Genomic DNA, 27321 nt, shown 5'->3' with positions numbered 1-27321 from the left:
AAAAAGCATTTTCAATGACAAGAAGTCGTCTGAAGCGCCACTTCCTGTTAGCAACCCGGGTACACGTCTCTTATATTTGCCTTTAAACCTCATTTTAAAAAGCTCCAGGGCTCCAATATCAGCGAGCTTGTGCAGGAAGGCACTCCAACGGCATTAAAAATTCACCGCGAAACCCCACAGGGCTCTTCAGCAGCTGGATTTCAGCTCCGTTTCTGACCGTTGAACGAGTCTGAGGCGATAATGAGCTGCAAGACACTGATAAATATTAAAGAAGAGAAGCGTTTGGAAGTCCTGTCTCGGAATAAAGAAACCATCCGACCTTTTTATTAATAAGTTAGCATGCTAATACAGTCAGAGAGGCCGGACGCCTCCATTCACACTGTCAAAGTTTGAAAAGAATAAATATTCACGCACACAAAAAGTCAAAAACATCAAATATTAGATTTAAAGTGGGGATTTCTGGCGCTTGAAATAGCTTTTTAAGTGGTTGAAATCCTCAATTATAGCTTTTTATTCAATAACAACTGAGCAGAGTCGTGCAGGAGGTGGGGGATGGGGGGGGGCAGACGGTGACCGGGACGTAACCACAGGAGGCATAAGATGGATCCCCAAACCAACAAATAAATAAATAAATTGATCTCATGCCCGACCAGTAAAAAGAGACCTCGGGAAGTCTGATGTGAGAGGAAATGTCTTAAAGTTCCTCTACAGACGTACAAAACAGCAGTTTTAAATCATTTGGTGCAGCTTTTACAACAATCCAGCCCTATTTCTGCCATCCAATTAATCAATAAATAGCCAAATATCTCTCATATATTGAGAGAAATCCACATTGGGCGAACAGCAGCAGCATGTTAACCGATTTATCCGGATAATTCCGTTCGTCCAACGTCAAAATGGTTTACAACGTAAAGCCAAACTGGCTTTAAATCCTAAAAAGAGTTTTGGTTTGGTCCCGATGAAGCTCCTCTTTAATTAAAGTGTTTTTCGCTTCGCCTCCAGTTCCCCGTTGACCCCCCCAGAGTCCTCCCTCCGGCCGGCCCCCTCCTCGGCGCACCGGATCCTCAGCAGGACGTTGGAGAGCACGTCCTGGTACAGACTGAGGCACAGCCAGCCTGGCAGGTACAGCAGGGTGATCAGCCCCATCACATTGTGGGGGTAGTGGGAGTAGTCCCAGGAGCAGGCGTCAAACTGCCGGAGCAGCAGCCCCCCGCAGAACTCCCAGGTGTAGATGAAGCAGATGTAGACGGGGAGGCGCCGGCAGGTGCCCCAGCCTCGGCTGAAGTGCAGGTGCAGGTAGAGCCTCTCCACCACCAGGCTGCAGCTGCCGTACATCAGGAAGGACCAGAGGGACGTGTGTCCGCGCAGGCTCCAGTCGGACGTCTCCACCAGGCTGAACACTGATGTGAACAGCACCTCGTCCAGGAAGCCGTGCATCCCAAAGAAGAGGAAGCGCGCGAAGGCCGGCAGGGCCAGGGCCCCCCCAGCGTGGCTCCCCTCCTCCGCCTCAGGGTGGTACCGCAGCTTGGAGAGCCCTCTGTGGAACACCTGGCTGAAGTATAGCGCCAGGGCGTAGTGCACGGCCAGCTGCGTGCACGACACCAGCCTCACCTGCTCGGTCAGAGTGTCGATGTTGCCGATGAGGATCTGTAACCCGATGTAGACGGACGGGTAGAAGACGAGGTGAAAGACCGCAGGCCGCCCGGCGAAGCACCTCTTCTGGGAGTAGATCTTCTCCAGTGCAAAGTGGGTCACCGAGTGCAGGATGCAAAGGTACAGGGAGGAGAGGCCCACCAGTTTCGGGTCCCGGTGCTCCAGCAGCCCCTGGAAAGAGGAGAGCAGGACATCCAGAGTCACGCCGTGCATCCCGTAGAAGTAGAGCCGCATCCATGGCGGCAGCTCCCGCAGCGACTCCTCCGCGTCCTCGCCCCCTGTTCGCCGGCTCGTCTGACGTGGATCTCTGCCCATGATCAGTCAGTCTTCGCCGGGCATCATCCGACACATTATTCCGCGTTGTGCTGCGGCTGGAAGCGTCTCCTGCACTTTACATACGGAGCGGCTGCTGCATTCACGTCCTCTCTGGAAAAAAAACACGCGCTTGTGTACGGATGATTCCGGCCCACCAAACTTTTGTCCCCCTGTGGGGGCTCGTCAGCAGCGGCGTGTTTTCCAGATAGCACCGTTCACATGTTTCTCACAAAACCCCCCCACAAAAATCCACATCGGCTATTGTAACCGCCCTTCTAAAAGAATCCTCTTCCCTTTTTCGAGCATCCTTTGTCTGTGAGTTTATGAGCGCGGTCCCGCGGGTGTGTGTACGTGGAACCTGTACCGATACCTTTGGATTTGTAGAATATTACAGTTAACACTGAAATGAAGGGATAAATAGACGGGTGATAGACCGTAATACCAGTGGGGTGCTAAGCGGATCCAAATATCCGATTTTCGTGAAGGCACCATGGATGGAAGCGGCGTTGCCGCGTCGCTCCTGCGGTGGCGGCGCGACAGTCGGTCTCCGGCGCGGTTATTAATTGATCTCACGTCCCCATGCGACGTCCTGGTGCTGGTTTAATTACGAGTCATTAATATTAATTACAGCCCATCACTCAGCCGCCACGATAAACACATCCGCCTTTCATACATCCACGTGTAACAACAAGATATTGCAAAATTAATCACCTTTTCGAATCAACCGTGCGTTCACACGTGGATTTGCAGCATGGGAATTTGCTGTAACACGCCACTTGTATTTTAAATTGACAACGGACGTGAGCAGGAAAAATAAACAGGTTAACCACCAAATTAGTATGAAAAGTCCAGCCATAGAATACCAATGAAAAGCACAATCATTTCACAAGTGCCGCTGCCTCTGCGGCCTACTAGATGGCGCCCTGAACATTAATTCTTATATTATTTCTGATGTATACTTTTACTTTTTAAGATGTCTTTTTTGCCCGTGTGAAATCGACTGCAGTACACCCGACTGCCCACGCGATGGCACTACTATCCATATAAAATGGCCATACAGATGAAAATGCTGTTTATTTGTACTTTTCTTTGAATTCTGGATTTCATTTGATCCTCCTGACAGGGTCCTGGGGGACACATTTGTGTTGGAGTCCCTGTCCTCAGAAGCCACTAAGTGCTGCTCTTCATGCAGCCTTTATTCTTGAAAACAACCCGCCTACAAGCCCTGATGTCCGAGATAAAACTGTGGCTCATCTTCTAGTCTTTAATTGGCACTAAATGGGATCAGAAATACAAAAAGAATGCCTTTATCCGCCATAAAGCTTTGCAGGTTTTATTTCTGCTCTGGTTCAGAAGTACCAGAGCCGCGACCTTCAAGTGTCCTTAATTTGGAGCATTTTGCCGCTTTGATTCATTCATAAACGGACGGTCTGGTCTTTGTCTGCCTGGATACAGTCTGTGCATTTTAATGGAGCTCAAAGGAGTTAAAAAAATTGGATCCAGGTGCTTTTGTCACACCATCAGGGACCGTGAGGGGAAGCTTCAGTGGCCACTAGAGGGCAGCAGAGCGCTGCGGTCACAGACGGGCTGGGCGGGCCCTCGAGTTCATTCACAGAAGCTAAATATTGCCGTGAAATGCACGAGAGCTGAGGATCACTCCCGGAAAACACTGATCCAGTCTGATCGTCCCACGTTGGCCGGACCGGAGCATCATTCCCAAATGTCATTTAAAACCGTCGTATTTCCGGAAAGGTTGTAGCTAGCGGGCTCTCTCGCCATTCTCCAAAAGGCCATTTCGAGCGTCCGCCTGTCTCCGACGTGCTAGCGTGGTCTCATCAGGGACGTGTGAGGACTCACAGGAAGTGAGGTGGCGGCGCCCAATTCAGACGAGATCTTCGGAAAATGTCATTTCAAAAGATATTTCCCTCAATTTGGGCCGTTGTTTAATGCTGGAATCTCAGTGTGGTCAGGATGTGTGTGTGTGTGTGTGTATGTGTGTGTGTGTGTGTGTGTGTGTGTGTATGTGTTTTTCCAATGACAATGTACCTGTTGTCTGTCTGCAGAGTGTGTGTTTACCAGAGGGAGAACCCCCCCCCCCCCCCCCCCCCCCCCCACACACACACACCCCACCCTCAATGGGATTCACCCAGGAGTGCAACCTGACACTGACTCCATCACATAAACTTCCTCCCCTCTCCTCCTCGCCCACCCTTCCATCCTCTCCTCTCCTCCTCCTCTCCTCTCCTCTCCTCTCCTCTCCTCTCCTCTCCTCTCCTCTCTCTCTCCTCTCCTCTCCTCCTCTCCTCTCCTCCTCTCCTCTCCTCTCTCCTCTCCTCTCCCCTCCCCTCCCCTCTCCTCTCCTCTCCCCTCCCCTCCCCTCCCCTCCCCTCCCCTCCCCTCTCCTCTCCTCTCCTCTCCTCCTCTCCTACCCTTCCATCCTCTCCTCTCCTCTCCTCTCCTCTCCTCCTCTCCTCTCCTCTCCTCTCCTCTCCTCCTCTCCTACCCTTCCATCCTCTCCACCCTCTCTCCTCTCCTCTCCTCTCCTCTCCTCTCCTCTCCTCTCCTCTCCTCTCCTCTCCTCTCCTCTCCTCTCCTCTCCTCTCCTCTCCTCTCCTCTCCTCCTCCATCAGGTGTCAGTGAGACAGGGCCCAGTCTGGGATATTTACCTTCCTGTCTGGCTTCCGTAGCTACATTAGCTGCTACCTTGGCTGCTACATTAGCTGCTACATTAGCTGCTACATTAGCTGCAGCGTCGCCATCTTTTCCTCTCCTGCTGCTGCAGTGAAGCCGGTCGGGTTCTGCCGGCCCGTCTCATGTGCTTCCATCCCTTCTGTTTATTTGCCAAACGCCCCAGGGGGGCGCTTTCTGGGAGATTGTAGCTATGGGATACTGACTCCTCACGTGCGTGTGTCAGTCTGTGATTGGCCCATGCAGCCGGTGGCTGGAGCAGGACCAGCGTTAGACCTGTGGAGATATGGATGTGGATCCCCGTCGATACCTCACATCCGTGGTTTTACAGAGGACGCTTCCTTCTCTGATGACTGAATATGGAAATACGGCCCCGCGCTCAACCTGATGTCACAGCAAAGTTTCGGTTTTTGCGGGGTTGATGGAAAAAAGAAGAGACAGGGAAAACAAAACAGAGCCCTCCTCCTAATGAGGTCCCCCGGCGGCCAGGTTACCCAAAGCCCCCAGATCTTCTTCCCGTTTCCACCCTGAAACATGGATGTTTTCCTTTGTTTTTCACTTTATTTGCAGGAAAAGCTCAGAGGCGGGTTAGTGAGAGGACACGTTTCTCCGTTATTAACACAATTCATCTCCTGGATCTCAGCAGTCACTGCTGCTAATCATCGTTAGCATCTATACACCAGCAGCAGTGATTTATTAGCTAGGTTAGCTGAAGACGAGAGGTGCTGTATTCACACAGGCACACACAGGCACACACACACACACACACACATTTTATGTGTGTAATCACAGCTTTGGATCTCCAAGACTTTCCAGGCATTTGGATCCTGCATCCGGGGTTTCTCATCCCACTCTTTCCCTGCTAACGACGAAATTTAGCTGAAGCTAACACCTTTATCAAATCCACGTGAACCCTGCAGCTCAGATGCTTAAAATCGATGCAGCGACACAAATTTGCTTGATTTTTCCACATCCGCTAAATGTTTCCATAACCTTCAAGGACCTGGATAAAGACTTAAAAGCAGAATCCAGACAGACGGAGTATTGAAAGCCGGCTGTGTTTATCTCCATCGGGGGACCGATACTTAGCGTGCTGAAAGCTGCTCGATCGACACGCAACATCGATGCTGTTCGTGTCCAATAAAGGTCACCGTGAAGGATCCGGTACCGGTAATCCACCATCGTGCAGCACACCCCCTTCTGCCAGGTCGCTCCCCCTCTGAAGGTTGAGGATGAGGTTTTTGTTGACATAATGAGGCTGAAAAATGACATTAGCACCATTAGCGTCAAATTCTGAGGCTTTAACGAAGTGTTACAAAGGTCGTCGGGGCCTTTTAGCGCCGCTTCCGCTGAGTGACTAACGCTGGCATCATGCATAGCATCCATACAGGGTACCTACAACAAAACAACCCCCCCGTTTCTAGCCCCAGACTCACTGAAAGCGACTAACTGGGTTAACGCGTACAACCGACCCGCATCGAGTTACGTTCTAATCCCCCGGAGAGGAAACGATCTCTGTGTCATTGAAAAATGAAGGGTGGGGGGTGGGGGGGGGATGACAACATGGGAGGGTCAACAGAGAGGCAGAGCGAGTGTCAGCGCATTATTAAATCCGTCACGGGGGCCAGAGGGAAGGTCGGTGGACGTGCCGGGAATGTTAAAATGTCTGAGTTTCATACGAAAGTGGAATCAAAATAAATGTTTTCCCAGTTCAAACTGGTCTGAGAAGGTGGGAGAGATGAATAAAGACGAGTAAGGTGCCCTGCCTGGGGCGCCAAGTGGAGGGAGGGAACTCCAGGAAAGCCCGTCCTACTGCTGGGGCCATGCTAATGCTAGTCAGAGCTAATGCTAACCATTTGATTCTCCCAGCACTTCAGATTTGGAAGTTGCGCTTTAATACGGCATATAAAAGCTATAACGCTCTGGTTGAGGGAAATAAAGCAGAAAGAACCTTTAATATTCTGCAATTTAGACACATTCTGCTCCAAAATCTGTGTTTCATCAGCCTCTGATGAAACAACCCAGTGACACAAGGGCTACATCTAGAAACTGACAGGAATTCTGGACCAATGCCGAAGCACCACTCAGATTTAGCTGTGAGGCTTCTGGAGAGCAACACCAGCTCCCGTGGGACTTACCCCCCCAGTTTGAAACCCTGAGCCACAGTTGTTAGCATCATTAAGCATAATTAAGATACTCACGTGTTTTATCATCAGTTGTCCGAAGAGCCCCCCCCTGGTGGCTGGCGCCTGGAACTACAACCACCCAACGGCGAGGATCAAGTCTCAGGCAGCAGATGGTTCCGAGGCCCAGTGATGCGTGCAGGAGAGCCCATTCTTAACAAGCAGCTCACAAACTGGCACCGACACCAACAGCAGCAGCGGGAGAAGGTCCACCTGAGGGACATATCAAGTTCTGACGATCGGCGCACGCACGCCAAGGCCGTGCGCGGCACCACGGGGGGGCAAAGAGAAACGAGAATAATTGTTACGCACAATAAATGAAGACGACTTGGTTTGATGGAGCACTGGAGGATTTCATGCTCTACTAACTGAACTATCCAGGCAAAACGAGGGCCCGTATGATCGTCTGAGCACAAAAGGCCGACGTGGCGGATGGGGTAAACGTTTGTGTAAACGTGCTCAGGTACGCGCACGAGTGAAGGTGCACGCCATGGAGTCCCGCCTCGCCGCTCAGGACGGGAGAAACAGGTCCGAAACCTGCTGCAAAACACACACAGCTGGAGGAGTCGAGTGTGTTTCGGGACAGAGAACTAATGACCAAATTAGAATTCAGCTCACACACACACACACACACACACACACACACACACACACACACACACACACACACACACACACGCACGCAGGCGGTGTGTTGATCGGTACCCTGCCGGCATGAGATGACGGGGTCACCAGGCCGAGCCTCTTAACTTCACAGTTCAATTTGGATTTGCATAATCCCGCCGCTAATTTCCACGGGGCGCATCCATCCAGCGCATCTCCACAGGTGACGGGGGGGTCGGAGCAGCCTCGCCGCGGAGGGGGAACGCCAACGTCTGCGAGTCTGTCAATCTCCCGGGAGCTAACGCTGAGATCCTCGCATGCGGACATAAATAAAATGGCAAACATGACCAAACGTTCCACCTGAATGCTAAATGCTGCATCAAAGCTTCAAAGCTCCGCATTTATTTCACTTTTTTTTAGCGCTAGCAAAATGGCCGCCTCCGCCTGAGTCTGACCCAGTGACACACTTCCTGTTCCAGGCCCCACTCTGCGTCGGCTTGATGCTCGCGGCGCTCGTATGTGAATAATTGAGCCCGGCCCGCGCTGGCGTGCGGCGGCGTCGACGCCCGCTGCTAATTTCAACGAAACAACCTGGAAGGAAACAACCCCGCTCCTTCTTTTAATCCTCCTCCCTCCCTCATGCATAAAGGAGACAGGGAGACATCTAAACCGCTCTGGAAAGTTGCCTCCCAGCTTTTTAAAGATACATCACTGAAGCCTCTGGGAAGGAGGAGGGAGGGACGTTAGGAGGAAAAGAGAACAATTAAATCACATTAAAATGACAGGTGAGATCGCTTCGGAAATGGTGCAGAAGAGGGAGGAAGAGGAGGAAGAGGGAGGAAGAGGGAGGAAGAGGGAGGAAGAGGCAGGAAGAGGGAGGAAGAGGAAGAGGAGGAAGAGGGAGGAAGAGGAGGAAGAGGAGGAAGAGGGAGGAAGAGGCAGGAAGAGGAAGGAAGAGGCAGGAAGAGGGAGGAAGAGGGAGGAAGAGGCAGGAAGAGGAGGAAGAGGCAGGAAGAGGGAGGAAGAGGGAGGAAGAGGAGGAGACACAAACGGGTATAATCTCACACTCCTCCGAAGAGCTGAGGGATCAGCTTGATGCTCTTCCAGTCGCCTCCCCCCCCTCCCTCTTTTTCCTCCCCCTTTTCTTGTGAAGCAGCACAAAACGCTCCGTGATTACCTTTCACCTCTCCTGGTCTCTGATCGACGTTCCAGAATTCCACATCTTCTCCGGTCCACCCCCCCCCCTTCCCACCGCTGCACCACTCTGTTCTGCCCTGCAACAGAGGAGCTCAGGATGGGGGGGCTCTCAATCCTCCTGATTTTATTCTGAATAATGATGACGCTGAACCCCATTTAGAGCCCCCTGCGCTTACTGTACTGTACTGTGTGTGTGTGTGTGCGCGTGTGTGTGTGTGTGACTGTACACAAGGTCATAATCAATACGAGTGATGGAACCGCCTGCGCAGGTGTTTGTCTGTCCTGGTCAGGCACCAAGAGATTAGCGGGAATTGATTTGATGTTTATTTTATGCTAATCTCGTATGTGTGAGCTAATACGCGTGTGTGTATTCATGCACATGTGCGCCAGCGTGTCTGTACACTATGCAGTGTAAATGTGTGTGTGTGTGTGTTTGTGTGTGTGTGTGGGGCTGATGTCTGTGCAATTAGCCGCTGACCCAGTTCTCTCTCTGTGTCATTTTTCGGCTGTCATGGATTTACTGTATCATCATATTCCATCTCCTCGTCTGCGTTGGAAAACCTCGCACACACTCCTTCCAAGGAGAGTTCAATCAATATCTGCCCCCCCCCCCCTTAAAAACACTGAACTGACCTGATTATTCGCCACCGCTGGGCGGTATGGAGGACGACCTTGGAGGACGACCTTGACTCTGACCTTTTGCGTGACATAATGTGATGACAGATGAAGGAATCAACATCGGAATTCACCCGCAAATGTCACCGTGGCGACAGAAAGTGAAGAAAGTGGGAGTGTGTAACCGGAACGCCACCTTGTGGACGTCCGTGTAACTCAGGTTTGATGACAGAAGAACTCCGAGTCCAGTTTCTGAAGCTCCATCGTGTCGGAAAAGGAGCGATTTACTTGGAATGTCGAAATTACATGGGAGAAACACTCTCCCTGACCCCAAACTTTGGACTTACTCTTTGGAGGACTTTAGGGGGCGGGGCTATCTCCTGAAGAATGCTGATTGGTCAACACTCGGCCCCGCCCCCTCTGCTGAGGCAATAAAACCTCCTGGAAACGGTGTAAAGACATTTCCTGGTTTGTAGATTAGAGCTGGTTAACGTGCTGAAATTGGTGCCGAGTTCTTATTAAATGTCCAGGATTTTATATTAGTTTTAGTCATCAAAGCTTTCACGGTATTGAGGTCAGAGGCGGCGGCGCTGAGGCGGGACGGTGGCTCCGCGTGGCCAAATGCGCTTCCCCCCAATCAAAACTAGCTCCATGCTAACATGCTGACATCATCTAAGTCTATTCCAGTTCTGTGGCTCGCCGATGCTGTCTGAGCTCAAACCTCCCTTTGTCGTGTGTGAGCGCGTGCGGCGTTATCTGCTCGCGCACCTGTGTCGACCAGCGCTCGCATCCCTCCGCCCGACTCTCCTGTTGCCATGGTGAACTCTCCTCGGCTGCAGCCAGTGCATAGGTGGACGTGGGCCCTCTCGTGCATCTCGTGTTCTTCCATCCCCGCACAAGTTTGACACACTCGCCAGCCAGCGCCGCAGGAGGACGCGCGTGTCCTCTGCAGTCCGCCGTTGGAGACGGAGCGACGATGAGTCAGAGGAGGTGGGAGGAAGAGGAAGACTCTTTTCATCCTCCAGTCAGGCTGTTTTTCTGTCCTTTTCTCAGATTTATTTTCCCTCTGCAGAGGCGAAAAAAAGAGGACGGTTGCTGTAGCGACGACTCGTATGCTCACGCTAACAAAAAAGGAGGAAGTTGGTGGTTTTAGCTGAGAATCGGCTCAGCGAGATAATTCTGGGACCTAAATTAGGAGAAAAAGACATGACAAGACTTTGGGTGTGTTTTTGCCCGCTTTCAGATCTGGTCCGAAACTTCATCCCCGCCCGTCTGTGTGAAGATGCCGCCGACCTCTGGGCTGGTTTTTTGGCTCATAAGTCTCTAAAAACCTTGTTTGAAACTTTTGCACGGGCAGCGGATCTTTGTCAGGACTCTGTCAGCTTTGGACTGAAGCATCTCGGTTTCATTCCGGCCTCAAATGGTCGAGCAAAGGCACAACCCTTCTCCTCCTAAGCCCCGCCCCTCCCCCATAAGCCCCGCCCCCCTGTACCGTGCATGGGTTCCAGCGCGCTCTACGTATAGTCCTACATTTTGCAGTACATTGCTCTCCCTCCCGACCTGCTCCACCCAGCAACAGCCTCCACTGCCCCCCTGCTGTGACTGGGAATACTTCCACACACACACGCACGCACGCACGCACACACACACACACACACACACACACACCACACACACACACACACAGGTATGCTGGCACATGCTCACATGAGCTCGTCGCTCTCGCGGCAGATCTGATGAGGCCAGATTTAGCTTCAGAGCCACGATCTTCAGAAAGAGAGCCTTTTTTTTGGCGCGGTTACCATGGCGACGGCTGCGATGCGGCGAGAACGCAGGTTTACTACGTAAATGCAGTCAGATTGAGCACATCTCCAAATAATTCCACCCGGGTTAAGAGCTCTTCTCACCAGGACGAAATCAGAGATACGCAAATATATAAAAACAACGTTATTTTCCGTGAAAGCCAACAACTCCGAAGTAGCGTCAGACATCATCTCGCTGCCCCAAGTGAAATGCATTATGGGATACCTAGCTGTCCACACAAGTCACGCCCGATGCCTATGTGACACACCTCCAGGAAGCTCGGAGTGTCCCTGTCAGGTCACAAAGTTCGAATTGGAAATGGCGCTCGATTTCATCGTACGACAAAAGCAAATCTCTGGAATTGGGAATATATAATCAGCACGCCATGTCGCCCGCCTCAGTGCCGCCGCAAAGAAATAATTCATCTTCGGTGGCACTTAGCCTGCGCCGCGACACGTCTCCGAGCGGAGCGGAACACATATGGAGCCAGACAGAGGAAGCCACAGCCGCTCTGGCGGAATGACCCAAATTAAAATCTGTGGTCTTTCAAGCCCTGCTGGGAATTTACTACGATCGTAAAGATGGAAACACATATGAGGTTAATGCACAGCTGTAGACGCTGCTTCGATGTTCAGGGTCCAAAACTGCTCCCTCCCTGGCTGACTGACTGCACGCTTTTATTGCAGCGGGCAGGAATGACTTCCTGCGGCGGTCTTTGCCAACAGCCGGGGAGCGAACCAGCCTCAAACACTACTAAGCTGTATATTTTACATATCAAATAATCACTATAACCATGGCAACGGTGCTGTGGGGAGACAGCGGTGCCACCGAGATCGCTGAGAAAGAACGAAACGAAAGAAAGAGGAAAGATTTGAAGCCGAGAGTTAAAGAGCAACAGGGAGCATTGTGACGGATAAAGAAGGAGAGAGCAGAGTGTCACACAACGCCCACCTTGAGCTCGGAGGCGCCTCCTTCATTCAAACATACAACACACACACACACAACACACACACACACACTCACATTTATATCTTGGGACTTTGGTAAGCAGGTCCCAACCCAAACCCTAACCATCCCAACCCTCGCCCCGCCCCTGAAATCCGAACCTAAACCCAATTCTAACCTCAACCCTAAAACCAGGTCTGAACCCTGAAACAATCCCTCGAAGTTGCGCAATAGTCGAATGGACCCACTTTGCAAACATGGCCTCACTTTGCTAGAATGACGATTTTGGTACTCAACCTGTTGTAAATGCGAGAACACACACACACACACACACACACACACACACACACACATACACCCCATCCCCACACACACACACACTATTGAGGGCCACTAAAGAAAGTGTTGTCCGGTGGCCAACCCTGACTTGAATGCTGTCGGTTCCGTCACTTCCTTCCTGTTTTGGGAGCAAACAAGAGACTTATTTTTGTCTTTTGTGTCCCTCCACACACCCTCGCTGGCTCCGATCACCGTTCCTGCTCATGTTTCGGCGTGGGCGGGCAGTTCTGCTGGACGGACGTCTGCGGACGGCGTGACACGGCGCCGGCCGGTCCGTTCGCATCACTCCTACACATCATCACGCCACTGCACACTATAGAACTATTGTTCCTACTTGGCCACGTGACTGGAAATAAGTGCCTTTTTGCAGCATAAACTCACCACAGACGACACTTTCAGCGTTCTCATCTCAGGTGGCTACGATAGAAATCGCAAATATCTAAACTGGTTTTGATTCGGCGCCGTTCTGTATAATTAGCATAGAATCGGGGACAAATCTGTGATATTTGTCTGCTAATCTGATCCAGCTCTTCTCGCCATCTGCCCGTCTGCTCCCAGAGTTCGCCGCTGGACCCACTGCGGCGCCAGTAAATATCAAATTTAAGCCGAGACGCAGCATAAGGACGCTTTCGGACCCTATCCTTGCTGGTCGAACTGGTCGAGGTTCCCCACAGGTTAGCTGTTAGAGCTATGAAGCTAATTCTGTTAGCGTGTTTCTTTTAGTCAAAGTGACAAAAGAGGAGATAACAGGCCGCACAATGGCAGCTATTATCACTATTATTTAATAATTTAATCAGAAAAATCACGTTTCTTTCTGCAAATACGCATTTTAAAGGCACGAGGGTGGTTATTAATGTCACATTTGGGGCAGACGGAATGCTGAAAAAAGTCCAAATGGAACAAAAAAAACCCCTCCTTTGTGTGTTTGAAAGATGTTATTATTAGTTCTTGTTGTTGCTAAGACAACCAGACCCCTTTTCTGTCTCCACCATTGTGTTGCCAAAAAAACCCTTTTTTGTGGCAAACTCCCGTTCATCAGCTGAACTGGTCAGACGCTCTGGTTCACCCAAATCACACAGGCGTTTCACTTTATGTTGTTGTCTGCACTCTGGATTGAAAACAGTCAGTTTTGGTGTCAGTTAGCATCATTAGCGGTGCCATTTACACAAATTTCTTTGCGAAAAAAAGCGCTAAATGCTACAAAAAGGAATTCAATCTGCTGTATTTACTCATTCACTTGCTTAATTTTGTCATAATACTCTCTCACACACACACACACACACACACACACACACACACTTCTGAAACACTGCAACTCCCAAAAATCCCTTATTAAAGTGCAAACTGCTGTTTTGTGGAAAAGAAGCAACATTCCTCATTAAACCGGAGAGAAACTGCCAGAATTTCCACGCTGAGGTCGTCTTTATGTCTTAAATTCTCCGCATTTTGACACTTTTTCGCTTCTAAAAAAGATTTCCACGTTTGTAAATGAGCGTAATCTTTGCACGTGCTGTCAGGCGAAGCCATGGAGGGGGCAGATGGACGGAGGGGGATGAAGGGCGCGTGGCGCCACGTGACTGGCTGGAGAAGACGTGCGACAGACGTCCAGAAAGAGCTGATTGTTGGACAGAGCGTTATCAGATGTAGCGGTGGGAGGAGAGGAACAGCTCAGAAGATACCGTTGTGTCTCTGACCTTTGATCATCAAGGGAGGGGGGGGGGGCGATGAGTGACAAGATCACATCAGTGGAGCACCTGAACGCATCACGGACATCATTGTTCACCTTCATGTACTTGCTACAAATGAACCAAACCAAAATACTCACTTTACTAGCAACGTAAGGACCTTTTGGGGAACTGAGGACAATTTGGCTGTTTCTCACAACTCAAAAGGACTCTTTGGTTTTCCAGTTGAGGTGAGAATCAGGATTTAGGCAGGGTAGCGTAAACCCTCCCTGCTGGAGACTGAAGGGTTAACGGGGTTTAATTAATGGGAGGACTCAGGTGAGCTGTGTGATCACACACACTCCTGTTTCTGACGGTGTGTTTTACAGGGTTCAGTAAATCCCCCCAGCCTCCCTGAGCTGCTCACCATGACAATGATGAGTCATTTTTCCAGAGGACACACACACACACACACACACACACACACACACACACACACACACACACACACACACACACACACACACACAGGGCAGCAGTGGACCCTGATCTGTGGCACAAGGTTGCACCAATGTCAACGACCACCACACACCAATGGCCTGGTCCACAGACGCCTCACAAATACATATCATTGGGTTTGAGCTCAGGTTTTTCTCTCTTCTGTCCTGCTTACGTCTAAATGCTTCACCTGTGTGCTAGTTCCCTAAATTACTTCCTGATGGGGTTCACCTGTGCATAAGCCACATAAACCACCTCCTACTATAGCTCAGCTGTGTGCTTGTTACCAAAGACAACCTCCTAATGTGGCTCACCTGTGTGAGTGGAACCTTTACCACTTCCTGATGTGACCCACCTGTGTGCTTGTTACTGAAACAGCCTTATACTAACTCATTAACTAATTTTTAGCTTCCTAATTTAGTTCACCTGTGTGTTGGCTATTAAAATAATTCGGTTTGGTTTTAGTTAGTTTAGTTTTTAACTGCCTTCTAACATTCACCTGAGTGCTTGTCATCTAAATTCCATCCTAATTAGTTAAGCTTTGAGTTAGAAACCTAAACTGTCTCCTAACAAGGTTCACCTGTGTCTGTTACCTGGCTTACTTCCCAACATGGTTGTCCCGAGTATTGGCTAATTAAAATACCCCTTCGTGTGGTTCACCTGTGTTTTGTTGTCCCTCACAGTGTCTGCTTTGGTTTGTGCTACATTTGCTTTACGTCTGAGTCCTTCTCTGGTCTGTCTGCTCACACCGGGAGCAGCAGGGGAGACTCTAAATCAGGTGATTCTCAGGCAGATCAACACCAGAAGCCCACTCTGTGTTCGGAGGTGAATAGCCGTAGAAGTTCGAGCATCTGTCAGAAAGTGTTAATAAATCTTTAGCTAGTTTGCAGCTTTTTACAGGAGTGACGACCCACAGGTGCTTCTGCTGCAGGGCCACAAACCAGACGTGAACTTTACGCAATCGGATATCTTGATCTCGAACTTCGTGTGTGTGTGTGTGTGTGTGTGAGGTCAGGCAGCGGCCATGGAAACAGAAGTGTGTGTGTGTGTGCATACATGAATGCTTAATGATGACAGTGTTGTGACCTCTGTGGACACACTGCAGATGGGTACAGGTGCTAACTGGGTCGATGGGGGTCTACCGAGGTGGAGGAATCTGGAAATTCACCTCTGTCTGAGTGGGCAGTCCAGGAAAGCTAATTTTAATAACCCCATTAGGGCAAAAACACCCCCCGAAGTTGAGTCACATTAGCTCCGCTTTGTACGCTACACAGGTGCGGATGCGTGTCATTAAAAATAGACACCTGAGTGGGTGAAGTGTTTCTTTTTTGGGACGTGTTTGGATTAAACTAAGCTTTTTATCGGGCGGTGGAAGCAACCAGCAGGTGCCGGATGTCTGTTTTCCTGGAGTGTATTGATGCTCCTCTTTGGTGCGATGTGAGGGTGAATTGCTGAGCTTCTGCTGCGTCGTTTACAGGGTTGTTTTTTAAAAATGTTGACGGCCTGGTTCAGTCGGAAAACGACGGGAATCTACAAAGCAGGCTAATGACATTAGCTCAAACTGTTTTGGTTCTAAAAAAGTCTTTCATTTCATGGTGCTCAGCGGGAGAGGCACAGTCTTTCAATGTGATTATCCAAATAATCTCATTACGGACTCTGTCTTTCCACACAAAAATCAATTAATTTTTTAATTTGTCTACAAAAAAAAGATCCAATCATCCCTTTAATTGAAACGAGTTTGTGCAACGTTTGTTAATTCTTACATTGATAACGTGTCAGAAAAACAAGCTAACTCCAGGGCCCGTGGCTAATCGCGTAGCTTTTTGATGGACAGCAACAAAACCTTCTTTAAATAGTTCCTTTGGTAGAAAAGCAGAAGTTGCAGGTGAATATAAAGGATGTTATTAATTTTAGGATCAGGTATTCACCCTCTTGACGCATCTGTCTTCCCGCCTCTTCTTCTGACGCCGTGCGTTCATCATCTGCGACCCCGAGCGTGTGAAATGTCAGCCGGTGACAACGGGACACCGACGGTCTGACAGCAAACAGAACAGGAAGTCGTGCTTCGTCTGAGGCGTTGACATTTTAGAGGGCGGCAAGTGAACCATCGGGTGAGATTTGAGCTCGGCTCTGTGTTAGCGCGCTAGCGCGTCCTCGTAGTTTTGTTCGTTGGGAGACAGTTGTGTGACTTAGAAGTTTTACCGACTTTAATGTAAATATCCTGCTGTCCAACACATGAAGTTATAGTTCCGCTGGTTCCGGACAATTTCAGAGCAGACTTGTCAACGTAGCAGTCCTCTGATTGGTGGAAACCAATATCTGAGCTATTAACTGAGCTAACAGTCCAAGCTGTTTTTCAGTGCTAATGTTTAATACCATTGTCTTCGGTGTGTAGCTCTTAATGCAACTGTCAAATACCTCTCAGATATTACCTTAAAATGTTATTAATATGTAAAATGTTCAACTTTTAGTTCCTACTTTTTCAACTGCCAATCATCCAGTGTTGCTACCGTTGATGCTAAACGCCACATTTGTACAAAACATTGAACTTGACTGACATTTTTCAACGAAATCTTTAAAAAGAACTTTTCAGACTCTAACAGAACTGCAGTAGAAGTTTTAAAACGGTGGTGTTGGTTTACTGAGCTCAGCTTTTATCCCAAAAAGATTCTGACACAGCAGCTAGCCTTTGATTATTCTGTGGCAAAGCTGAAGGGTTGAGACCGTCTCTCATATTTAGAAGCCTGCGAAACAAACTGCGATTTGCAGGAAAATGCGACTAAAATCTTCTATTCTTCTTCACAGTTGTGGAGCTGTGAGAAACCCTCCATGCATCCGAGCAATCAGGTTATTTCCAACTTTCTTCTATAAAATGACACATTTCAATGGCAGCGCTCAGAGAACACAAGACAATAACTGCTCAGATTCTACTTCTAATCCCTTTTTGATCGAATCTAAAGCCAATTAAAAACAGAAAAATCTAGTATTTGGACTGTAATATCGATGCCTGGGCCGATTAAACCCAGCATCATCACTGCTATTGTTCGCTCACATCTGTATCACAGGTTTTAACATCGACTGGGATAAATGGTTCCCACAAATCTAGGAAAGAAAGGGCGAAACATGTCACTCTCTCAGACAAACGAAGGTGTCGCGGCTCAACATATCAGGTTTTGTTGGATTAATAAACCTCTTCTCCATACTGAAGTTGATCCTAATGTCCTCTGATCCATGACACTGTAGCACAGGACAGCGCTGAAGGGGTGCCGCAAGGCATTCTGGGGATTTTCTTTTTGCCCTCGCCCTGCAAATGCCTGGAGATGTTGTTCCAGACTGTCCAGCTTCCACAAAAGTAAAAACCATGGCAGGCACTGACGTGGACAGCCAAGGACAGCCCCCGCCCAGGAGCACAATGAGGGTCCTGGACTAGCTATAGCCACAGATTTAGCATTTCTCAGGTTTTTTTTTCATACGTGTGGATCCAGAATAAAGAGGGAGGCAGAGAAGAGAAGTCCGCAGGGAAGGAAATGCTGACAGATCCTGCTGTTTTTGCAGTTCGCAAAGGAGATAAGGGGCACCTACATGCTAGGTTATCGACCGTTAATGCACACCAGCGCGCTAACATGCCGGGTTTTGATGCTGAAGAGATAAAAACCTGCATTCTGTAGTGTGTAAGCCAAAATGTGCAAGGATTTTTGTGTTTCCCACATCACGGTGAACATGTCTAAACCTGCATTATTACTGAGACTAAACTATCTGAGCAGAGTTGATTTTAATCTGGAAAAATGTATGCTGACTCTACTCTCACTTCCCTCTCTGGGGACCTTCATCATTTCGACGCAGCCCTTCAGGCGTGTCGTGAAACAAGTCAGCGGGTGCTTCTGTCTGCTGGAGCTTAGTCGCAGGAAAAGCAGCCGTTGCTGTTTTCCTTGGCTAATCCATCAGGAGACGTTAGAGAAACCGTCCAGGGGAGCCGTGAAGGCAGGGAGGGGTGCAGAAGAACATGAAGGAAACACCGTCTCAGCGAGTCGGCTGGCTTCTGTCTGCAGGCTAGTCCTTCGTCCACAGAGGGGTGGACGTAAACAATTGACCGGCCTGTTGTGGATTTCAGGGGTGCAGTACCGATTACGACCACATATGTCGCTGTTGCCACTGAGAAATAGCAGCTTTAAAAACAGCATTTTTCTGCAACAATTCTGCTGAATGCATCAGAGCAGAGATTACCTGCCATTTTCCCTCCCCAGCCGCACCAGCCCCCCCCATCATCCATCAGCCCCCCCCTCCCAGTCTGAAACAGTGTGAGAGCAACAATCAGTCAGTCACACCTCGGGAGCAGACGAGGCTGCTCACACATGTTACTGAGCCCTCCTTTCATCTGGAGGTGTTCCTCAAGGCTCAGCAGGCGGCTGTTCTTTGCTCTTCGTGTCCCTCCTCCAGTAATTTATTTCAGTGCTGAGTTTTAGGTGACAGGAGAGGTTTACTTCTGTTGAATCCTGTCAGTGTTAAATATAGACGATCTATTTTGGACGGCCTGATTAGACGTCCGTTTGCTTATCGTCTCATCTTTGGAACTCAGCCTCCTATTCTAGAACACTTCTGTCTTCCTGAGTTTTACTTCTCAGGAGAAGGGGAGCGGGGGGGGGGGGGGGGGGGGGGGGGCTGCTCCATCTCTGTCTGTGGTTCTGTGTGTGTGTGTGTATATGTGTTTGTGTGTGTGTGAGGGACGGAGGCGACCATGGATCCTTTCAGCCAATCAATGGGAGCTTATCGGGATGTTCTCCGCAGCTCCACAGCTGCATCCAGAGGCTGATGGGACTGAGGCGTGTCTGTCTGGGCTGGAATCAGCAGTGTGCGTGTGTGTGTGTGCGTGTGTGTGCGTGCGTGCGTGTGTGTGTGAAGCATTCAAGCGATCTGGCAGGATGTCAGTGATGGAGGGACGGTTGTTTGTCTCTCTGTCAATCAGACGAACGTGTGAAGCGTCTGATCTGAACTGCAGTGAGATTTGTGAGGCTTGGCTGCCTGGAAGAAACACACTTTAACAAACAGCACAGTCGGAAGTAAATAAGCAAATTTCCCTGTTTAAAAGAGCTTATCATCAATATTAGTAGAACCCTGAGAGGGTAGAGGTAGAGGTCAGAACCCCCCTTTGATTCCAGGTCCTGCATTCAGGTGAGATGATGGAAGATGTCAGATCACCTCAAAATCATTAGCAGTTGATAAAATCATCCCAGGAACTTTTATTTCCAGAGATTTATTCGCCTGCCTGGAAAATTCTGTGCAATTTGTGTTTCCACTGCCTCACGTCTTCCTCGGCAGAGATGCTGAAAAGAGCACTTCTCGTAATTTTTGCTCCTTTTGCTGTGAGCAAAGACAAAAACAGAGAGGACAGAAAGGAAGTCCTCATCCCGCCAGTCCTGAAAGGACCTGTTGGGCATCTCTCTTCCTCTCAAGCTTTTAGCCAAGATTGCTAATTGCATGCCAAACTGTGATGAACCCACAAACTGAAACAGTTGCTTTGACTGGCTGGCCATCGCCACGGCGACAAGTGACGCGAGTTTGTCTGCTGCAGCCGTACGTTAGTGAATGGGCCCTGATACCTTGAATTAATATTCAAAGTAATCAGTCAGGGAAATTTCCCTCCTGATGGAGATCGGGTTGTCGACAGAGCGGCGATCACGCCAGACGCTGTCGACCAGAGAAGCCTAATTGGGGTTTCAATTAGGGTTCTGCCGCACCAGGCTGCCCCCCACCTTCCCCTTCCCTCTCCCCTTAATTAAAAACCAGAACCGGTAATTACTCCAGGAGACGGAGAGATGGAAAGAGGCACATAAAGGGACGGATATATGGAGGGAGGGGAGGTGACAGACAGGGCAACCATTACAGTAAATCAGCTGAGGGTTGATGATGGGATGGACGGGAGGGAGGGGGGTGCAGGAAGTGAGGGGTGGGAAAGAGGGAGGGGCGCAATTTATTTGGATCTCAAAGGAGAGGCAGGGGGACGGGGGTGTGGGGGTAGGAGAGGACACAGAGGACAAAGATAAGTGGGCTCTAATGGTCGGTCTGTGGGCCTGAGCGGGAGGGCCGGGGGCTGGTTGCTACGGTAACGGGTGCCGCTTGCTAGAGAGGGTCCATCAAGGAGTCAGCAGCAGGTGTCCGTCTGCAGCCTGTAATCCATGAGCAGCGCTACCGAGGCAGTTTCCTGTAAAATGGCTAAATCCCAGCTAAAGATAAAGGCTAATTTACAGAGCGCGTTTGTTGGGCTGCAGAGTCCTGGAACAGGGCCCCCCTCTGGGGCCTGAGTGGGACTAAATAAATCTGATCAGACACACTCTGGAGACTCCTAAGGTTATTATCAAAGCACCGTATGGATCTATAAGGGCTTGTAATGTTTCTGGTGTCTATATGAGCCCGTGTTGGGTGATTGATAAGGCGTGGTGAGGGTTGCTCACCGTTTAAACGATTTTCTCCACTGCTGGACCCTTCGGAATTAGATTTATTCCTGCTAGAACAACAGGATCCGAGAAATAAGGATACTTTTATGAGCTGGTGAGGGTATAACTATCTACAGGCTAACATTTAGCTACACTTTCTCCACTTTGTTATAATCCTCACCTGAACTTGGTGGGGTCTCCAGGATTTCTGACTTTTACCACTTTTGCTTCGCGAAGATTTTCCACAGGTTTGAGATTAGGGTTTTTTAGTTGGCTTTATTGCTAAAAGCTAGCACTCCCAGATTGAAGGATTGTCCCAAACAGTCCTGATGTGGACGTGTTTTGTCGAAATTGATGTTTTTCAATCCAAAAAAATAATAATTTAGCTGCGCTAATCCAGCAGCAGTGTGCTAAAGATCACGCGTGAGACAGACGCAAGGGATGGCTCCCCGCCCTCGAAGCGTCCAGACCTGTGTCTGTTTCTGTGTTTGAGGCGTCGCAGGCACCAGCTCATGTGTAATTTCATGATCAAACATTGGCAGGTGGTGTGTCGCCGTCTCATTAAGTAGAGCCAGAAGAGCCTTTTTCGCAGCTCTGCTTCAACGTACGTCGACGAGTCGCCTCAATTCAACAGAAACGAATCCTGACTAAAAATGCGGCGTGCTTGCATTTGCGTGTTCCTTTGCGGTCTGAAATACAACTTCATTCGAGCTCGACCAGGCGGAGCTCTCACAGCTCCTCTCTGGAAAAGACATTCCTTTGAGTTCAGATTGCATAAATTTGCCCGTCTCTAAAAACTAAAATGACACAACGCAGACAGATAGAAGACCAAAACCAGTTTTAACGGCTCCCGTCTCCTCTCTGAGCCCGGGTTTGGGAGGCCACGGCCTTGATCGTTTTGGTTCAACGTAAACATGCTAGCTGCTGTTTAATTATTTACGATGCTCCGCAGGTGGTCTGTTTTTGCTCCCCCGGTCTGAGGAGGCTCTTCGATTTGAATTTATATCAACCGAATCTTGGCTGAAGACATATTCGCATATAATTCTACATGTTTACCATCAACCATTGATGCTTGAGTTTTTATAGTATTTGTCTTTGTGTAGAAACACGTCACCTGACGGTCACGTGACATAACGTCGGTGATGCAGACCTCCTGCCAGTCACGCAGAAGAACCTGGATGTTTTCGGTATAAACACAGACGTCTCGGGGGCTGTAAAAGCAATTTCACTTTGACTTTCTCGGTCATGCCCTCTGCTCTCCTTTTCAAACGGTCCAGCCCTGATGAGCTGACCCCCCCGACAGGACGGCCCAGGACCTGAAACAGACTGATTCCCCTGCGTGTGGGAACGTGAGAGACGGAGATGAAAGCTGAGGAATCGACTGTCTGAGTGCGCCTCTTAGATTCGCCCCGCCGCACATGCGTGCATGCACGTACGTGCGCGCGAAGCACGGCAAGGCTGATGTGGCCATCCTTCGGTGAGCACGTCTCAAGCCCAGTGACCTAGAAATGAGTGTCAAAGCTAGCAAGAGCTAGCAAACTCAGCTCCCCGCTCTCTGACATCCACCACCCCTTTATGGTTTAAAGGCCTCCATCACTATGACTGACGGCAACACGCAAAAGTTTCTCGTTGATTTCAGGTGGGTGCAGGAGGAAACATCACCCCCAATCTGACATAATCAATGGCCACCAGGACAAGGGGGGACTGTGGTCTGCAGACCTTTAACTGGGGGGGGGGGGGGGGGTGCCTGGGGAGGGCTGGGCTGGAGAGCCTGTGAAATACTGGAGATGAGGAATTCTGTAAGTCGAAGAAAATCTCTACTTTGGCGAGTTGTAGTGCTGAAAAACTGCAGGTATCCATGGCAACAGCAGCAATCAGGGAAAGATGGGAGCTTTGCTCATGTAAACATTGCGCTTATAAGAGTCTTCAGAATAATGTCTAGAAAGGTATCTTTCTTCATAGTCTTTCCCACCGATGTTCCGATCAAAACAGGCGGCTAACAGGCGAATTTTAGTGGATCAATTATTTTTGTGTTTCCTGCTTTATTTATCCACCATCAGACTAAAAATAGTCTCTTATTATATCAGTGATGTCATTATGAACAACTGGAAATGAGAACCAGCCTGAACAGGATAGCCTTCTTTCAGCTTTAGCTTATTTAAACTTAGCGAATAAAATGTTTGTACACTGGTTACTAGCTTAGCTGAAAATGCCTTAATCAAAGTCATCTTTCTAACACTTTGTATGGGAATTTTGCAAGTAAACATTTTTTTAACAAATCAGATGATATGCATAAGGTGAGCTTTGAAAAATAATTAGCTTTTTTGCTACGCTAGGTAGCATTATCTTTGCATGCCAAATTTTCATCCCTTTAAAGTAACACCAAATAGGAGGGTGGTCGGACTTTGAGACCATGAGGAAAGATCAGGAAGTTCTTTTCAAAACGGGGACCCTTTACTCCCCCGCCACCTCTGTCTTCCACGTTCGCTTAGATAAAACTGACACATCAACTCACGGTGGAAATAAGCAAGTGATGAGGTTCTGACCCAGTGAGTCAAGCCTGCGAGTCTCTTTGAAAACAGCCCCTCGCAGCATCCAATCACAAACTCAGCAACTCGTTTCCACTAAATCCAATTGGAAACACTCCAGCGAATGTGAAACATTTGTCTTGTTTCCTTCCACAACAGCGAACAGCGGACTTATATTGCTAAATTATGTATTTATTCAATGGGATCAGACGCAAACCGCCATTCACACATGAAGGACGGAGCAAAGGGAGGACTGCAAAGGTATGGAAACACAGGGGAGGCTTGATAGAGGAAGGGAATTGAGCGTTTCCCAGGAGGTCCCGATGTAGCTGCAATATGAGAGAATCTTCAAAATGAGGAGTGTGTCTGCAATTTAATATGTGGTGTGTGTGCGTGCGTGCGTGCGTGTGTGTGTGCGTAGGATGGTTCACTCTGTCAACATAATGGCGTGTTTTCTATCTGCTTGTCATTACATGCGTGGTTGCCTGCCAGGGCTTTGTGGAGTTTGTGTCTGGACTGACATTTCAGTAAATGTCTGCTAAACTGCCTGCTTCTTCCTGGTTGGACTGTTGCTGATATGTCAGTCAATTCGGTTTAATAAACTATTCCTGCTTCATCTCTGACATTGGATCGAGTTCTGAGATGGTTTGACTGATTTTCTTTGATTATTGAACTATATTTGCAGCAGTGTTCAAAACAAGGGTAGGAAACCTCAGGCGCGTGGCCCAAAACTGGCACACTACAACACGATCAATGGCCCGCTGGAAAGAACAATGGGCCAGATTCACGAAGCGTTCTTACGAACAAATTTGTTCTTAAGTCCCACTTACGAACAGTTGACGAAGATTGTGGCATTCACCAATTTCTTCTTATCCTGGATTTATTCGTAGGTAAGAACAAATCCTACGAACACTCAGGAGTACTCTTACGCACATTTCAGTGCCGACATGTTGGCATGGTTGTGTTTTCTTCTCTTGTGCAGTTCAATAAAATTCAATATTACAATGATAATTCTGTCATATTTATTTGTTTATTTGTTTATTTCCTATTTTTGGTGATTTACGGAGAATTTTAAAATTACGTAAATGTGCCAATGACTTAACATTAATCAACCAAATTGGAAACCATGCCAAAACTGTCTTTTTATTTGATTTTATCTTGATTTATTTTATTAGGGGATCGAGGATATGCCCTGGTTGTTGACACCACTGACCAACCCTCAGACTCCACAGGAGTTTTATTCAATCAGATGCATGCGCGCAGTCGCTCCACCATTGAACGCACCATCGACATGTTAAAGGGGCGCTGGATGTGTTTGGACACAGAGCCACAACCCCGTGAGGATGTGCGTCCTGACGCAATGATGGGGCCAGACTGCAGGCACGCGGTTCACGTTCGAGCGCGATTAATTGCCCGTTTGTGAATAAAATGCATTATTGTCACAATCCGAGCACAGCTTTTACACGTTTATTTTTTTTTACATTCTTCTTTTTTTACATTCTCGTTGATTTATTTAAGCGTGTTGGCTATAGTCATCAGGGTTGAGGCAATTTTATCAAGCGTGTTAGCCATCCTTTCTTGATTGTTCAACACGGCGTCAGAAATCAGGCGTGGAGAGGCAAGCTTTGGGCATTTCGCTTTGGGCATTTTGCTGCTTTTTGCTCTGTCTACAGGGTCCTGCTGCAGTTCCTTTTATGGGCATTAGTGGGCGGTGACTTATGCTAATCGTATGTTAATTAGACTCACCTGGCACGCGCTTTCAACTTACGAACAGATGGCATTCATCAATCTAAGAACACAGCTGCGAACAATTCTGGGGCTTACGAACGCGTTGATGAATCCGACGTAGGGTTTTCTTAAAAAACTTCTTAAGGACAACTTAAGAAAGAATCTAAGAAGATTCGTAAGAACATATTGGTGAATCGGGCCCAATATTCTCTTAACAGAAATTCAATTACTGATTAAAATCAGGTGGGACAGCCATGGCCTGAAAGTTCTCCTTTTCAAGTGTGCATCTTCTGTTATGTCATTGGTGTCTGTGAATGTTATCATTGTATCGCCCTCCTCCATACCTGAGTGTTTCATACCTGTTGCTTGTCCTGCTTCACCTGTGCTCATTCGCTCCTTCCCTTCATGTGTATTTTGGTGTTTCAGATTGCTGTGCTTCATTTGGAAGGTTATCAGATTAAGTACTTATTTTCTTCGGATTTGGGATTCAAATATTTTTAAATATAAAACCTTATCTATTCACCAAAAATCTATTAATATGTGAAGTAACACAGACACCAACATACAGGAAATTTAACATGTAAGATAATATCTACATCACATTCTACTTACCATGGTTGGTGTCCCAATGGGGTCAGTCCTCGGCCCAGTCCTTTTCTATCTCTTTATGCTCCCACTGGGTTGTCTCCAACTCCAGAATTAGATTATCCAAATTAGCACTGCGACCACAGTCTGGCATCAAGGAAATAAAGTTAATTTAATTCACCTCAACATGATCTAAATCAAATCAAATCTAAATCTAAATCTGTTGATTATTCATGATAATACATGATATTTACAATTACCTACACAAATTATTACAGATGGATTACCGTATGTGCCACTGAGGCAGAGGTGGAGTGAGTAAGCAGACCTGGACAGGCGCTCTCGGCATTCAGGATGGGGGCGGGTTCCAGTACCTTGCTCAAGGGCAGTGCTCCTGAACTGATCTTTTTTGTCAGGAACCTGGATTAAAACTAGAAACAAAATCTTTTCTGAAGAACTTCCAGCCTGGTCCCATGCATATACACATGGCCAATACGGGGCTAGAACCTGTGACCTTGGCATTATTTGCACCGACTGCGCGAATGAACCACGAGGCCCCAAAACAGATGCAGGGAAAAAAGATGAAAACAGGAGAGAAGAAAAGATCACAAAGGTGAACAGACAGAGAGACACTTTCACACATGTTAGTTGTTGATTGTGATTGACTGAGTGTGTGCGAGTGTGTGAGTGTACCAGCAGGAGGTCGGGTGTCCCTGAGGTGACTGTGACATCGCCTGTTGGCTTCTTCTTCTCTTTTTTTCCTCTGTCAGGCTGGAGGAGATAACGGTGAGAACAGATGAAAGCCTGAATTGTGTTTCACTCCACAGTTTTTACTCTGATTAGACGTTTTCTCATTTTCCCCTCGAGAGATAAGTGACGGATAGACGATCCGGGAGAACAAGAGGAGACAATCAAATAAGATTTAAACACCCTTCTGGACTGAAAAGTGCCTACATTTCAGATCATTTCTGTCTGAGTGTTCTCATCACCGTAATTCTGTTACAGGATCTAAAAATGGGTCTGCTAGCATCACCGTTGTGTAACATTGTGGAGGACAGAAATGAAGGAGGAGTGGGATGTGTGAGGAGAACAGAGCTGCGATACGTCACCGATGAATATTTTAACGGTTCCTCTGTTCTGTGAGAAGAATTAGAAACACGAAGACGGATGAAGGAGACTCGTTCCCAGGACTGGAAATGGGTCCAGAGAGACCCTTCATGTGGTCACGTAACTCTTGTCAGAATGTGACCAGCTAACGTGAGATGTTTGGTTTTCTTCTCTTCTTTATGTCATCATGAACAACTGTTACAGCAAAATATGGAATTGCTCTTTTTTTCTGATTGCGAAATCAGTTGTCAAAATTCTGAGAAAAGTAGCCTCTTTTCCACAGCAGGAACTTTTGGCTTTTTTTGTGGGGATTTTTCCCACTCCCACATACATCATTGGCTTATTTTCAATAGATTTTCTGGATCTTTGAGGTGCAGTGGAAATGCAACCCACTCAGATTACCAGGAATTTTTTTTTACTGGAAGAAATAAATTCCGAG

At 48.3% G+C, this 27321-nt stretch overlaps 1 protein-coding gene and 1 long non-coding RNA gene across 3 annotated transcripts; one reads left to right on the top strand and one right to left on the bottom strand.

Moving 5' to 3' along the window:
- Positions 1-281: 281 nt before the first annotated feature.
- On the bottom strand, positions 282-26778 carry tmem229a (transmembrane protein 229A). Of its 2 annotated transcripts, XM_057022565.1 has the most exons (3): positions 26063-26778; positions 25803-25922; positions 282-1824 (listed from the first exon to the last, which is right to left on the bottom strand). In XM_057022565.1, the coding sequence occupies exons 2-3, from the start codon at positions 25803-25805 to the stop codon at positions 976-978; spliced, it is 852 nt and encodes a 283-aa protein (XP_056878545.1). In that variant the 5' UTR covers positions 25806-25922; positions 26063-26778; the 3' UTR covers positions 282-975. The 2 variants fall into 2 exon arrangements, with proteins under 2 accessions (XP_056878545.1, XP_056878544.1); XM_057022564.1 differs by lacking the exons at positions 25803-25922; positions 26063-26778 and having other exon boundaries at positions 282-3982.
- On the top strand, positions 24235-24907 carry LOC130519286 (uncharacterized). The gene is made up of 2 exons (XR_008948276.1): positions 24235-24352; positions 24638-24907. It is a non-coding gene; the product is annotated as an uncharacterized LOC130519286 (long non-coding RNA).
- Positions 26779-27321: the final 543 nt, after the last annotated feature.

The sequence above is a fragment of the Takifugu flavidus genome, chromosome 22 (genome assembly GCF_003711565.1).
Source record: "Takifugu flavidus isolate HTHZ2018 chromosome 22, ASM371156v2, whole genome shotgun sequence".
Lineage (NCBI taxonomy): Eukaryota > Metazoa > Chordata > Actinopteri > Tetraodontiformes > Tetraodontidae > Takifugu > Takifugu flavidus.
Note: the sequence above shows the minus strand (reverse complement) of the source record. Positions and strands in the feature narration are given on the sequence as shown.

What these genes read in the sequence shown, in the direction of transcription:
- tmem229a (XM_057022564.1), bottom strand. Translation starts at nt 1,968, where the DNA reads ATGGGCAGAGATCCACGTCAGACGAGCCGGCGAACAGGGGGCGAGGAC.